Genomic DNA, 16,314 nt, shown 5'->3' with positions numbered 1-16,314 from the left:
ATCCTTAGAGGTTTCTAAGACCTGGTTTGACAAAGCCCTGGCTGGGATGATTTAGTTGGTGTTGGTCTTGCTTTGAGCAGGGGTTGGACTAGACGACCTCTCTAATATTCTATGATTCTATGACCTCTAAAACCCTAAATGGCTTCAGACCTTCTTAAATGAGAGAATGCCTCTCTCCCTGTGCTACGCTGCTGCAGTTAAGATCTGCAGAGGTACTCCCCTCAACCCAAAGGAGGAGCTTTTGGAAGGGCGTTCTCTGTGCGGGCCTCTTTTCTTTGAAATGTTCCCCTTGTCCTTGGTCAACAATGACCCAAATCAGTTAAACTTCAGAGCATGCTGTACGGTGTGCCTTTTTAAGAAACCTGCTGAATGAGCAAATATTGTTAGTGATTGTGTGTCTGGACAGCGGATAGTTTGGTTTATTTTTCTGCTGCGTGACTGTATGTTATGGAGTTGCAATTTATTTTGATGATATATCGGTCTTGAAATATTTGGCAAGGGAGCCTAGAGCATTCTGAGAGGTGCCTCTTGTCATTTTAGAAAAACGACAAAACATGACAATTGCTCATCTTACCCACTAAAGGTCTGAGAGAGTAGGTACGGGAGCCCTTGCAGCATCTTCTAAGGGCTAAAAAAATTGGGATTTTTCAGATCAGCATAGGATGCTAATCTCAGAGCTAGAGTCTCACCTCTGAGAATTCTCTTCAGCTAGTCCCCAGCAGACCAAACGTAAGGAACGTTGTCAAGAATGTGCAGCCTGATCTCCACTGTTGGCATGATAAAGAGGAGAGGGGCTATCACTAAGGTAACCTGGCCTCAAAGTTTAGGGGGAAGGTTTTAAAAGACACAAGTGGTACTTAAGTATTTAACTCCCAGTTGCACCTTCAGAAACTTCCCCCTAGGTTCAAATTTGTGAATGCTCAAGAAAGAACCAATTCTTCATGATGGTTTCCATCTACTGAGATATTTACAGGGACATCCTTGACAAACCAGGCCTCAAGGCTTATCTCACGTCTGTGTCTCATGGCTTGAAAGGTTTTGGCTGCAATACGCAGCGGAAACCATTATAATTTCTAGCATTGGCATAGATTCCAAGGCTAGAAGGGACCCCTGTGGTCATCAAGTCTGGCCTCCTGGGTAACGTGAGGTTAAAGAGCAGTTGATGTTGGTTTATGCTTTAACTTCACCTAATTTCTTTTTTAAGAAACGTTGTTTTTAAATGTTTTGTTTGTACATCTCTGCCCTGTTGCAATTCTGTTCAAGTTCTTATTTTGCACCCATCTCCATTATGGGTCCTAGCACAGGATTTCATTACGTGCAACATTATAAACTCAGAAAGGGAGGATGTCTGCTGAGAAATTTAGTGTTGTCAGTGTTAGTATTAAGACTAATTTTATTATGTAATTATCTTGTATTGGGTACCTAGAGTGCCTAGAGGCCCCGTTGTGCTAGCACTGCACACATATGTAATAAAAAGACAGTCCCTTCCCCCAAAGAGCTTACAGTCCAGGCATATGCTCCCAAATGAATTAAAACCAGCAGGGGGAAGGGGAGAGGAGACCAAGACAACACTGAAATGATTGTTTAATATAATAAGCCACATTCTTAGCACGTCAGTTTCCTAGCTATTGAGTGTTTCGTGGTAGTAGTGAGCTTTAAGGAGGAACTTGAAGGAGGATAGTGTTGTGGCTTTGCAGATTTATCGTGGAGCTCCTCCTAAGAATGAGGGGCAGCCTGGGAGACAGAGTGAAGGTGCTTGAGAGAGAACTGAGCTAGCATATCATGACGGCTGCCATTGCTGGGAGAGCGGAGGCATGTGGTCCTGGCTTGATATAACCTACAGAGGTGATAGGTTGAGCTGAGGGTAGGCCTTAAAAGATGGATATGTGGTGTTTGACAGAAGGACGAGAGAGACCCAGAGTAAAGAGGCAGAGAAGTGGTGGTGTAATGAAAGTAACATGCTAGGAAGACAATCTCAGTGTCCATATTTTGAGTAGACCTGAAGGAGGAAGTCTGCATTTCTCAAGGCCAGAAAGGAGAAGGTAGAAGTCATCAGAAATACATGATTTGTTTACAGCACCACTAGCGTTATTAAGTGATATGTTATAACCCTGTACTATGACCTTATTTCATTACATAAAACTAAATTAAATGCTAACTTGAATTTTTTAGATAACGACAAATCATTCTGTCTGGGAAGAAATGAAATCGATTAGTGGTATCCGTATGGGATCATCATCTATCATACCATCAATTACCCTGGAACATAGTTATATCATTTTTACTGTTGCAATGTGTTTCTCTCCATTTATGCACTTTATGTCAATCAGTCTTACAAGAGAAAAAAGGAAACTCAAGGTGTTGATGAAGACTATGGGGTTACAGGATGCAGCCTTCTGGTGAGTAACACAAGTAGCTGAAGTGCATAGGTTTACTGCCTTAAGTTAATAGTTGCCAGAATACATATATTCTTCAGTATTTGTAAAATGAATTGACAATTTCCGTCCAGCTTCTCGCGGGCAGGAGGAACTCACAGAAAGAAAACAGCCAACCTCAATTAGATTGGCGTCCTTATGGATAGCCTAAGCGGAGAGGCCAAGGACTGAGTGGACATTACCCCATTACCATTAAAGGCTGTCCTTTCAGAATGTGATCAAGGTGCATTGTTTGGGGCAGCGTGTGGAATCTTACTCTGCTACTACCAGTATTTTTTTGAAGGGGATGGAGGCCTTCTTCAGTTTTTGAGGATAATATCCTAACAGGAACTCCACTGGAAAACTTTACAAAACAATGCAACTCTTAGGACTTGTGAACCTCTAGTTAATGAGCTGGTGCCCTTTAAAAAGTTACCAAATTGTATTAGATTTTTTTGTGCCTAACATGTATTTACTTAACATCAATAAGGACTATAACAGTGGTAAAAGGGATAAAAGTAGAAGGAAAAGGAATAAACACTAGGAAGCTAAGCAGAGGTTAGAGAGAGCTGATGATATCATTGATTTTTGCAACCTGAAAGAGAGGCAATGTCATATGAGACCTGTAATAAGACAACGTGTGGAATTCAGCTATGAATCTAGTATGTTTGCTTTTCTTAAAAACCCTGGGACCCATTGTACCAACTAGATCTATGTATAGATCTCTTCTTCTCACAGGGCTGAGGGCTCAGACGCTTCCAGGGTAACTTTCCCTTCTTGTCTTTGGACTGCGCATATAGAGTGGTTGGTTGCAGTTATGAACATCATCTCTCACAAGACTTATGGAAATGAGGGGGAAAATATAATACAGCCACAGACTGTAGTGTTTTCCCCTTCTCATACTCTACCAAGTCCCTGGTATAGGTGTAGGAGTCCTGGCAGCATAGTCATAGCTGGCCTGGAGACTGACAGCTGACACAGATGGATGAGGCTTCCAAGCAGATGGCATTGCAAATCATTGGTCCCCTGATATCTGTGGTGTTTGGGGACAAACAGTACCTCCATTGGTGGAAAGATTAAGGAGTACAATCTAAGGAAGACCTGGCAGAACTCTCCTCCCCTTCAACCTTCTTGCTCATTTCCCATGGGAGGGACAGATGGGTTCCCAAGCTCATTGTCTGTCAATCTCCTTTGTATAATGCCTTACTAATGTCACAACTGTACGTGAAATCCCTTCCACCCCAGGGGCACCTGTTCCAAACCCCCCGAAGTGAACACACCCACCCACAGGATATAACAAAGGGAGATATTTACTTACAGAGGGAAGAGAGGAGAAAAACAACAAGGGGAAATATAGAGGGAGCAGTAGAACAGGGCTGCATCCAAACCAAGGCCCCAAGGGCCCAGTGGTAGCACGGTCTGGAAAGGCAGACACTGAGCAACGTGTCTGCACACAGAGTTTGGGAGTCCTGAGCAAAGTTTCAGTCCAGTGGTGAGTCACTGGGGGCTCCTGGTCGTCTTCGGTGCCAGTGAAACTTTTCCCCAACAAACCCTTCCGGTGCCCTCTCCTGCCGCTCTCTGCAAAGCCACCCAGAGCAACCACCTCCCCACTTAACTAGCTACAACCTCCCTCCTTGTTCCCAGTGCAGAGTCATAAGCCACAGTACTCACAGCCCCATGCAGCTCTGGGCAGCTTGAAACTGGGTCCAGCTCCGGCCTGCCCTTCTCAGGCGATTCCCCCCGGCACAGGGCTGTTCCTGGCACCTGTCCTGGGCTGTCCCCGATTGGACCTGTCCTCCTCAGGCAGGTTCTCCCTGTTTCACTTCTCCAGGGCCTGCCAACTGCCCTTCTCCCTTCCTGGAGCTCCAGTGCCACCCCCTGGAGTTTCCCTCTTTTCTTTTTTTACTCTCCCCCTCTGCCCTGAGAAAAAGATTTAAAGGGGCCATGCTCTCTAAACCCCAAAGGGGTTACACTAATAATGAGATTTGCCATATGGCTGAAATCATGACAACGGTAATCAATTATCCAGAAAGATAACAATATATTTTCATTTTTAGGTTATCCTGGAGTTTGCTGTATGCTGTTTGTGTTTTGATTATGGCCAGTCTGCTGACAGCTGTCACGATTAATGAATATTTCTACACAAGCAGCTTCTTTCCAATATTACTTCTGTTTTTCTTTTATGGCATAGCATCTGTAAGTTGGGATTTTAAAATGAAATTTCTCCATGTTCTAAGTTTAAAATTTCTATAAGCCACATTGCTACTAGTCGTAGGGCAGATCAGAGAGTGGCCCAACACTGTAGCTTTTCTGTAGTCACAGTAATTGAAGAAACGATCTCTCTAAATCTCATTTCATCTCATAATTGGACATTATTTGAATTACCATCCAAAGAATTTACAGACACCAGACTCTGTGGGCTATGGACAAAAGTGAATTTTAATCTCAAATCCATCCACAAAGACCAATTTTCTTTACAGAACTTTGAGAGAGGGAATATATAATGTCTGTGCCCATGGAATCCTGTAGTGGGCAGTAAATAATTAAGTGATTTCTGTGCTGCATGCTACTTTAATTTTATGAAATAAAACTGCCCAAATATAACTTTCTGAATTTCCCCTTCTTTCCCACTTCCATAGATAGAAGATGAGAGAGTGATTCCACTAGGCTCTTAAACGACAGTAGTCATGATATTGATCAAGATTTCCCACATGAACATGATTTGTTGGGGGAAGAGTCAACATGGCTATTATAAAGGGAAATCATGCCTCACCAATCTACTAGAATTCTTTGAGGGGGTCAACAAACATGTAGACAAAGGCATTTTTGTGGATATAGTGTACTTGGACTTTTAGAAACCTTTGACCAGGTTCCTCACCAGAGGCTTTTAAGCAAAGTAAGCAGTCATAGGATAAGAGGGAAGGTCTTCTCATGGATCAGTAACTGGTTTAAAGACAAGGGGGAAAGGGTAGAAATACATAGTCAGTTTTCAGAATGGAGAGAGGTGAGTAATGTGCTGGGACTAGTGGTGTTCAACATATTCATAAATGATCTGGAAAAAGGGGTAAACAGCAAAGTGGCAAAATTTGCAGATGATACTGTCTGCTTTGGACCTAACTATCCTGAGTAATTTTGTAAGGAGTTACAAAGGGATCTCACAAAACTAGATGACTGGCAACAAAATGGCAGGTGAAATTCAGTGTTGACAAATGCAAAGCAACACGCATTGGAAAATATAATCCCAACTTCACAGACAAAATGATGGGTCTAAATAGGCTGTTAGACAATTAAAGGAGGATATGGTAGAGGTCTATAAAATCATGAACGGTGTGGAGAAAGTGAGTAAGAAAGTGTTATTTACTCCTTCATATAACACAAGAACTAGGGGTCATCAAATGAAATTAATGAATAGATAACAGGTTTAAAATACGCATAAGGAAGTACTTCTTCACACAACATGTAGTCACCCTGTGGCACTTGTTGCCTAGGGATGTTGTGAAGGCCAAAATTATCACTGGGTTCGAAAAGAATTAGATAACATAGGAATAGCCAACCAGGGTCAGACCAATAGTCCATCTAGCCCCGTACCCTGTTTTCTGACAGTGACCAATGCAAGGTGTTTCAGAGGGAGATAAGCTCATGGAGGAGAGGTCCATCAATGACAATTAGCAAAGAAGGTCATGGAGGCAACCCCATGCTCTTGGTGTCCCTACCCTCTGACTGCCAGAAGCAGGGAGTGGATGACAGGATGAATCACTCAGTAATTGCCCTGTTCTGTCCATTCCCTCTGGGGCACCTGGCATTTGCAACTGTCGGAAGACAGGATACTGGGCTAGCTGAACCCTTGGGCTGACCCAGTATAGCCGTTCTTATGTTCTTAATTAATTGACTAGAGATATGTTTACTTGTGCAAGTACAAATATTATTTATTGATGATATTTGGTCGCATGCATGCATGAAGAGAGAGACCACCTGGAATTAATCATTTCTAGTGTTACCTAAAGCTTGAAGGTTATCTTCTCCCGAGCTTTGACGTTACTGATGGATGTAGAACTAACCTGTTTTCTTTACCCTAGTTATCTTCATCATTTTTGTGTGCCAAAAAGAGTATTAAAAACTCCACAAAATTATGTGAATCAGTGACAAACTAATAGTTAAGGAGAATTTAAGAAAACAAAAACAAACCAACCAACCCAACAAAAAATTAGACCATCACTGGGGGGCGGGGGCTACCTGAAATCTGGATGTGTGTTAAATTAGTAGGTGAAGAAAATGAAACAGCCCCAGAAAAGAGAGAGAGTTTATAAGTGAAATTGACTGAAACAATTTTACTAAAAGGACACCCAGCTACTCTGTAAAATAAAACACACACACAATTAATATAACACACATATATACCCTAGAGCAGGGGGTCTCAATCTTTTTCTTTCAGAGCCCCCCCCCCCCCCAACATGGTATAAAAACTCCACAGCCCAGTTGTGCCACAGCAACTGTTTTTCTGCATATAAAAACCAGAGCTGGCATTAGGGGAGTAGCAAGCAGGGTGGTTGCCCAGGTCCCGACACCGCTGAGGGCCCCGCAAGGCTAAGTTTCTCAGGCTTTGGCTTCAGACTCAGGTGACGGGGTTCCAGGCTTCAGCTCTGCATGGTGGTGCTTTGGTTTTCTGCCCTGGGCCCTAATGAGTCTAATGCTGGTCCTGCTTGGCAGCCCCCCTAAAACCTGCTTGTGTCCCCCCCAGGGGGTCCCAGACCCCCAGTTAAGATCTACTGCCCTAGAGACCCTGAATATGGGTTCGTTTCAGTAAGGGCCGGCTCCAGGGTTTTTGCTGCCCCAAGCAGCAAAAAAAAAAGCTGCAATTGCGATCTGTGGCACTTCGGTGGCAGCTCTACCGCCACCACTTCATTCTTCAGCCGCAGGTCCTTCACTCCGAGAGGGAGCGAGGGACCTGCCGCCTAATTGCCGCTGAAGAGTCGGACGTGCCGCCCCTTCCCCTTGGCCGCCCAAAGCCCCTGCTTGCTGCGCTGGTACCTGGAGCCAGCCCTGGTTTTGGTCTAAAGTGTTCACAGCAAGTCAAGTCATGAACTTCTGCAGATAGGTCACATCTTACGGTTCTGCACTGGTCCAGCTCCCACTGACTGTAGCCTCTCCAGCTTGTCTCCCGAAGGCCAACTCTTAACTCAGTGTCTCTCCCTAACATGTCCGACACAATGAGTATGATGCATTGTAAACCACCAATGGAAATGTTCCGCTAACTGGAAGCTTCCTTATCTGCAGATCCACTTCTATTTCATGCTCAGCTCCCTCTTAAAGAAGCCTAAAGTCACCAGCTCCGTTGGATTCCTCCTCACTTTTTTCTCTACATGTCTGAGCTTTATTACATTGGTGAAAAAACTTCCTGCACCCTTGGAATGGGCTTTGGGTCTCCTCTGTCCCTTTGCATTTGTTACTGGAATCTCAAAGGTAGGGTGAATTATTTGGAGCACACGTGCAGGAAAGCTGTAGCTGGTTGCTAACCGGCTGTATGTGCCTGACAGTTGCCAGGCTAGGATACTACTTATTATGTACAATGGTAATATTTAAAAATACTAAAAAAATGGTCAAAAAAACAAACAGGATGTTAGGAATCATTAAAAAGGGGATAGAGAATAAGACTGAGAATATATTATTGCCCTTATATAAATCCATGGTACGCCCACATCTCAAATACTGTGTACAGATGTGGTCTCCTCACCTCAAAAAAGATATTCTAGCACTAGAAAAGGTTCAGAAAAGGGCAACTAAAATGATTAGGGGTTTGGAGAGGGTCCCATATGAGGAAAGATTAAAGAGGCTAGGCCTCTTCAGCTTGGAAAAGAGGAGACTAAGGGGGGATATGATAGAGGTATATAAAATCATGAGTGATGTGGAGAAAGTGGATAAGGAAAAGTTATTTACTTATTCCCATAATACAAGAACTAGGGGTCACCAAATGAAATTAATAGGTAGCAGGTTTAAAACAAATAAAAGGAAGTTCTTCTTCACACAGCGCACAGTCAACTTGTGGAACTCCTTACCTGAGGAGGTTGTGAAGGCTGGGACTATAACAATGTTTAAAAGGGAACTGGATAAATTCACGGTGGCTAAGTCCATAAATGGCTATTAGCCAGGAAGGGTAATGAATGGTGTCCCTAGCCTCTGTCCATCAGAGGATGGAGATGGATGGCAAGAGAGAGATCACTTGATCATTGCCTGTTAGCTTCACTCCCTCTGGGGCACCTGGCATTGGCCACTGTCAATAGACAGATACTGAGCTAGATGGACCTTTGGTCTGATCCAGTATGGCCGTTCTTATGTTCTTAAAGGTGCCAGTGTTCTAAGTGCTATACAAACACTGCCCCAGAAAGTTTGCTGCTCGCTAGTTTTCAAGTGTCCAGCAAGTGCAGTTTTCATGCATGCCTACACGTTGGTGAAAAACTGTCCGTTTGCTACAGTTTCCCCATATGAAGAAAGCAATCATGACGTGAATGTAATTTGTCTGTACTGGATTATATTGCCTCCAATAGAAAAGTCTGACATATGCCCCAAAATGATGATATGAGGTTGTACTTCGCTGGTGTGAATCTGTTTCTAGAGCAGTTTTGAATGAAAACTTATACATTGCCTCTCGTTAGTAGAAATGTGTTTCTAGTGAGGAAAAGAAACTAAATGGAGGGTGGGAGGAATATAGTGCTGGACTTCCCAAAGCAACTTTGGATAACTACGTTGCATAAATTTCATCAAAATTTTGACCTTATGTGCCTAGTTTTTCAGCTGAAGATTCTTAATCTTTGTTTTTTGCCTTTCAGATTTTACATTTAGAAAAATATGGAATAGGTTTCTATTTTTCTAACATTATGGAGGAATCATATGCTGTATTTACAGCCTATGTCCTACTGATTTTTGACAGTGTTTTATATATGCTATTGGCTATCTATTTTGATAAAGTTTTGCCTGGTAAGTATATTTATAATTAAAATACCGTATATGTTCTTTTATACATACACTTGCTCCATTAATTCTCTCTCTCTTCCCCTAGGCCTCCTGCCCCCACTTATTTCAAAGCAGTACAAGTAATGATAGAATAACACTGAACGAAGGAAAATGTAGAATTAGTATTTACCATCGCACATTGGGTGGATCAGCTAATGTCTCTTTCATCTGTAACTGTTGTTAAACAATATTTCCAGACAACACACTGTGGATTCCTAAATAAGACCACATCTCATAAGGAGCCCCTTTGATCCCCTCTTCCTTGTCCTCTTCAACCAAGAATCAGCTTTCATATCACACTTTAGGTAGCCTCAACCTTTAAAGTAAAATTAATAGAGACAAGCTAGTAGCTTCTTGTTCAGATTTGGCTGATATTCACAGCTGGAAATACTAACAGTCATGAAATTTGGACCCTTGAATATGAAAATATCATTCAAAGCTGAATGTCCCACTGCTCCAGTACGTGCTTTCTGGCATCATAAGCTATACAGAACAAAGTTAAGGCAATCCAGAGCCCCTGCAACATGACCCTGCTCCCCACTTCCAGTGTTAGCAACAGTCCCCACCCCTTCCTGTCCCCCAGCAGCAGAACTTCCCTTTCCTCCAGGGGTAGTAGCAAATAACAAAACTTATCCCAGCAGCCAAGTTGTTTCTGCTTGCATGGGGCCCACTGCACTCTTTCCTCCTGCCATGTGCACAGTGGGTGAGAGCCCTCAAAGAAGTCCTGGAGCAAACATCTATTGGAATGGGTCAAACCCTTCACACCTATAGACTCAGGTGGACGTTTCTGCATTCCATTTCATGGTGTCTGAGATTCAGAGGTCATTAAATGTTTCCAGGAGCCAGAGCCCTAAGCACAGTCCTATAGTGCCTGTGCCTTAACCCAGCCCTGTAATGAGAGCAGACAAGGCCAAGGAAACTAAAGAAATACCAATGACATACTCCTACCTCTTAAGCCATTGCTGTCAGCCTGATAAAATGGCCAAAATTATTCAACCATGTTTGGGAAATGTGATTTCCCCCTTCACCTTCCATTTTGCATGTGTATCTTCTCATGATAGGTCAAATCCTGAACCCAGCACCTGGTGCTAACAGCTAGGACAGCCACTTGAGAGATTAACCATGGGCCTGATCCTCAGGCTGAAGCTGCAGGACAGAGTCTACTTTAGCCTAATGATTAAAGTAACCTGAGTAGAGGCTTTATATGAACCGGCTGTGCTGAGGGATGGGTGGAAACATCTGCAGAGCAGTGGATTTCCTCCTGTCTCTTAAGTGCTGTTATGCCCAAAATGGATTCTGTAACACATGGGCGTGTAAACCCAACTACACAAAGCCCTCCTATTTTGCTAGAGAGATGTACCAGTTCTTCTAACAGTTGGTCTTTTGTGGCTGTAGAGGGTTGGATTTGCAGTGCTGAAATCAATAAAGAGTCAGATGTTTAAAGGTAATTGGGGGCCTCAAGATGCTGAAAGGTGGCTAATGGGATTTTTAAAGGCGCTAAGGGCTTAGGCACATTTGAAAATCCTACAAGGTGCCCATCTGCATCGTAGGCAAATAAATACCTTAAAACTTTTTGACGCTAGAAGTGTTTAATGCCATGAATTAGGCTTTAATCTACTATGCCTGGATAAACTAAAGATTCATCATCTTTGTTCCCAATTAGACAAATACGATATGAAGTATCCCCCTTTGTTCTGCCTGAAGCCATCATACTGGTGTAAAAGCAAGAGAGGTTATGCTGATAAGAGACCTGAAATTGAACAAAACCATGAACATATCTTCAATGACAGCATGGAGCCAGTGCCTCCAGAGTTTGATGGAAAGGAAGCCATCAGGTAAAACTCTACTGAATATAAGAAGAAACCTATAGTTTACATAAGGTATCGGAGGATTAACAGAGCTCCCCTGCAGCTGTTGCTGTCCTTGCTCCAGCTATCAATTTAGCTTTACTTCAGCCTACTCCACTTTCCCCTATGTGGGATTTTTCGAGAATACGTTCTTTCACAAAGTGCTGTTACCATGCAGATGAGATTAGGAACTAAATCAGGCCAGTCATACGTGAACTGAGCCAAATTGTAAATTGGTTTTGTGATGTTAATTTTGTCCAAAAATAACTATATGGGGGGGAAGCCAAACTCCTTGTACCTGCAACCTACTTCAGATCTGATCTCCAAAGCCTTCAAAGGTAAAAAGACAATCTGATGTAACGTTATATATTTATACATGAAGGGGCTGATCTTCCACTCTGTGTAGACATTGACACTTGTGAAAGGGGATTGTAAGGGTACGTCTACACTATCCAGATCGGCGGGTAACGATCAATCTATTGGGGATCGATTTATCCCGTGTAGTGTAGACGCGATAAATCGATCCCCAATCACTCTCCTGTCGGCTACTGAACTCCAGCAGTGCGAGAGGCGGAAGTGAAGTTGGCGGGGAAGCCGCGGCACGCCACAAGGACATGAAGTAAGTAATTTTAATTGGATCTAAGATACGTCGACTTCAGCTACACTATTCTCATAGCTGAAGTTGCGTATCTTAGATTGATTTCCCTCCCCCCCCCAGTGTAGTCCAGGCTTAAAAGGCTACCAGATGAGGTATACACTGCCTTGAACAGGTGTAAATTACTAGGGAGGTCAGGTGATCTAGTGGAGAGAGGACTGGACTGGAAGTCCAGAGACGTGAGTTCTGAGCTCTGCTGTTTGTTGACTGACCTTGGGGAAGTCACTCTGCTGCCTGTGCCTCAGTTTCCCCATCTGTAAAATGGGGATAATGTTACTGACCTCCTTTGTAAAGCACTTTGAGACCTACTAAAGCAAATCATTATATATGATCAAGGTAGTATTATCTATTATGGTGCAAGGCAGTATTTACTCAATAATTAGAATCCAGTACTAATGATAACTTGCTTCCCTTCCTTTAGACTCAACAATATTAAAAAAACATATAAAACAAAGAGCAAGAAAATAGAAGCTTTGAGAGGTATGAAAAGTTTCTTAAACATTTTTGCTTGGATTTTAACTAAAAATGAACCCAATCGAGTTCTGAAATCTTAGGGCTGCTCTTTTCTTATTGTGAGACGAAACCATAATTCTGCTTATCCGTACTTACTAACGTGTAAATCTAGGGACATTGCAAATGTTTTCTTTGCAACATTTAATCCCTGTTAAATAAGAAGAAAAAATAGTAGCTGTAAAAAAATGTTGAAATCAGAAGGTGCAAGAAGTAAAGAGGCAAAATTTGTATCCACCATGAGTGTTTGAAAGACTATCCCAAAACCTAATTCATGCAACTGATGATTATCCTGTGACTGTATTTCTATCTTTACTAAGAATAAAAGGGAGTGACCACTGTAGGAACAGAGTAAAGCAATTGAAGATATTTCTAAAAGTTATTACATCTGTGTCTCTTTTAGGGTGACCAGATAGCAACTGTGAAAAAAACGGGACCTATTTAAGAAAAAGTCCCAAAAAACAGGACTGTCCCTATAAAAATGGGACGTCTGGTCACCTAGTCTCTTTCTCCCCATTGCACCCTCTTTACTAATATAATGAAAAACGTCTTGCAAGTTTGAACCTGGTTACTGAAGATGTAACTCACATTATGGGTTCTGAATTTCTGACTTTGCTTATCTCTTCCTAGACAGAAATCTTATTCCTTTAATTGTCATGTTTGGTACCTGGACACCAGACTTTGCTGATGGGCACATAGAAAGAGACAGGAAGGACTTAATTTACTTCACAAACTTTAATCCTAACATAATACTATTTTTATACTAGGTTTGTTCTTAAATATTTATGAAGGCCAGATCACTGCATTACTTGGTCATAGTGGAGCTGGAAAAACTACTCTACTAAACATCCTCAGTGGACTTTCCCAGCCATCAGATGGTATGATGATACACTTCTAAACTGAAAGGAAGAATGCGCTTGATATCAGATTTCAGCGTGGTAGCCCTGTTAGTCTGTATCAGCAGAAACAACAAGGAGTCCTTGTAGCACTCTCCAGCTGCTCACCTCACTTGGCTCCAGACAGCCCCAGTTCCTGCCTCAGCGCGGTTGCGGCTCTGCCTCCAGCGCGGCTCTCCAGGCTGTCCCTCTGGCTGGTGTGGCTCTGCTCCTGGCCCAGCTCTGTTCTCTGGGCTGGTCCTTTCTGGTGCTGCTGCCAGCACAGCTCCAGCCCCTGCTCTCCCCTTAGCTCGGCCCTGCACTGCCTCAGGCAGCTCCAGCACACACGGAGGACCTTGGAGACTAACAAATGTGTTTGGGCATAAGCTTTCCTGGGCTAGAACCCACTTCATCGGATGCATGGAGTGGAAAATACAAGGGCAGGTATAAATATATGAAAGGATGGGGGTTGCTTTACCAAGTGTGAGGTCAGTCTAACGAGATAAAACAAGTAACAGCAGGATACCAAGGGAGGAAAAATCACTTTTTAAGTGGTAAGAGAGTGGCCCATTACAGACAGTTGATAAGAAGGTGTGAGTAACAGTAGGGAGAAATTAGGATTGGGGAAATTAAATTTAGGTTTTGTAATGACCCAACCACTCCCAGTCTTTGTTCAGGCCTAATCTGATGGTATCCAGTTTGCAAATTAATTCCAGTTCTGCAGCTTCATGTTGGAGTCTGTTTTTGAAGTTTTTTTTTGTTGAAGAACGGCCACTTTTAGGTCTGTTATTGATGTCAGATTTGTGTAATTCCTGATGTCAGATTTGTGTCCATTTATTCTTTTGCATAGAGACTGTCCAGTTTGGCCAATGTACGTGACAGAGGAGCATTGCTGGCCCATGATGGCATATATCACCAATCCTTTTGTATATTAATACCTGCTCCTGTATTTTCCACTCCATGCATCTGATGAAGTGGGTTCTAGCCCACAAAAGCTAAATATTTGTTAGTCTCTAAAGTGCCACAAGGACTCCTTAATTTCAAATGTGCTTGGGTGAAAGAACAAAGGACACATCATCAATCTTTCTTTGTTCATGTGTACAGGTTCTGCAACCATATACAAGTACAAACTATCAGAAATAGAGGATCTGGAAGAAATTAGAGCATTATATGGGGTTTGCCCACAATTCAATGTTCAGTTTGAAGTTTTAACAGTGAAAGAAAATCTGCGAGTTTTTGCTGAAATCAAAGGGATTCGGTCCGTTGAAGTAGAGTATGAGGTAAGTCAGGGGTTCTCAAACTTCATTGCACCGTGACCCCCTTCTGACAACAAAAATGTCTACATGACCCCAGGAAGAGGGGACCAAACCCTCAGCCCACTCAAGCTCTTGCCGCCTCTGGCTAGGTGAGGAGGGGCAAAGCTGAAATCCGAGGGCTTCAGCTCCAGGCAGGGGACCTATGACCTGAGCCCCACTGCCCAGGGCTGAGGCTGAAGCTGAAGCGTGAGCCCCACTGCCCAGCGCCAAAGCCCTTGGACCCCATTAAAACAGGGTTGTGGCCCACTTTAAGGTCCCAACCCACAGTTTGAGAGCTGCAGAGGTAAGTATATGTTCACTTGGAAAGGACTTCTACTTCACAGCCTCATATTGGAAATGGAAAAGGTTCAGAAAAGGGCAAAAAAAATGATTAGGGGTATAAAACAGCTTCCGTATGAGGAGAGATTAATAACACTGGGACTTCTCAGCTTGGAAAAGAGGCGACTAAGGGGGGATATGATAGAGGTCTGTAAAATCATGAGTGGTATAGAGAAAGTAAATAAGGAAGTGTTTTTTACTCCTCCTCATAATACAAGAACAAGGGGCCACCAAATGAAATTAACAGGTAGCAGGTTTAAAACAGACACAAGAAAATATTCTTTCATGCAATGCACTCTCAACCTCTGGAACTCCTTGCCAGAGGGTGTTGTGAAGGCCAATACTATAATGGGGATCAAAAGGGAGCTAGATAGATTCATGGAAGATAGGTATGACATCTCAATCCGTATAGTTTCTGCAGGATGAGTAGAACTGGAGGTTTCAGGAGTAATCTAGTTGAATGTGACACCTGGACCTCAGAAGCGCAAACCTGGCCAGGCTGCTGTCAGATGAACACAGGTCTCTCAGTATGTAACGTTGGCCTGTGGGCATGCTTAATCAAGATCTTACTACAATTCTTCTTGCTCTTGTTCTTGCTGCGTCACTGTTATCTAGCAAAAAAGCATCCAGGACCAGCTGACAGACACATGTGTTGTTGTGTAACCACTGTAGTTATGTGAAACGGTTACTTGCAAGTTTATATTTTGGGAATAATAGCACCCAAAAGCCTAAACATACCAGTCCTTGACGTTTATTTTTCTATCATTTTCCAGGTGCAAAAAGTTTTGAAACTGATGGATATTATCAACATTCAGGACACCCAAGCTAATAAACTGAGTGGTGGACAAAAAAGAAAGTTGTCTCTTGGGATAGCCATGTTAGGAGATCCACAGGTGAAAAGGAGTGGTGATATGCACAACTGGTGTTTGTATTGTATGTATTTAAACACGGTCTCTCATCCTGCAGAGACTTACGCACATACTTATCTCTACACACTGTGAGCACCCTAGCTCCTATTGATTTCAATAGGACTCCTCATAGTGCGTAAAGTTAGATACATGAGTAAGTCTTTGCAGGACTGAGACCATACAAAGTACATTTTCATGCCATTAATTTATAAACATCATCTCAAACAATATGATGTGTACAAGGAACAAGACTGGAAAATACTAAATGATTCCAGAATATTGACTGAAATTTACTTAACAAACAAAAGAGAGATACATTGAGGCTACATAAATACCATGTTTAGCACAAATAAAAAGGATAATAAATAAATAAACTAGGAAAACCAGTAAAAATACAGACATAGGGCTTGTCTCCATAGACACATCCAGGAAAGTTAAATTGAATTAACTAAAGGTCTGGATT

At 42.6% G+C, this 16,314-nt stretch overlaps 1 protein-coding gene across 2 annotated transcripts in view; it reads left to right on the top strand.

Moving 5' to 3' along the window:
* The window catches only part of LOC116834877 (ABC-type organic anion transporter ABCA8-like), a 65,823-nt gene that overhangs the window by 12,877 nt on the left and 36,632 nt on the right, over positions 1 to 16,314 (top strand). For both annotated transcript variants that reach the window (XM_032797277.2, XM_032797278.2), the window contains exons 6-14: positions 2,173 to 2,399; positions 4,472 to 4,610; positions 7,689 to 7,874; positions 9,239 to 9,386; positions 11,086 to 11,257; positions 12,346 to 12,404; positions 13,202 to 13,312; positions 14,414 to 14,589; positions 15,717 to 15,836. In XM_032797277.2, the coding sequence (XP_032653168.1) occupies positions 2,173 to 2,399; positions 4,472 to 4,610; positions 7,689 to 7,874; positions 9,239 to 9,386; positions 11,086 to 11,257; positions 12,346 to 12,404; positions 13,202 to 13,312; positions 14,414 to 14,589; positions 15,717 to 15,836 (1,338 nt within the window). The remainder of the gene's footprint in view (positions 1 to 2,172; positions 2,400 to 4,471; positions 4,611 to 7,688; positions 7,875 to 9,238; positions 9,387 to 11,085; positions 11,258 to 12,345; positions 12,405 to 13,201; positions 13,313 to 14,413; positions 14,590 to 15,716; positions 15,837 to 16,314) is intronic.

The sequence above is a fragment of the Chelonoidis abingdonii genome, chromosome 13 (genome assembly GCF_003597395.2).
Source record: "Chelonoidis abingdonii isolate Lonesome George chromosome 13, CheloAbing_2.0, whole genome shotgun sequence".
Classification (NCBI taxonomy): domain Eukaryota; kingdom Metazoa; phylum Chordata; order Testudines; family Testudinidae; genus Chelonoidis; species Chelonoidis abingdonii.
This window is presented reverse-complemented; position numbering and strand designations above follow the sequence as displayed.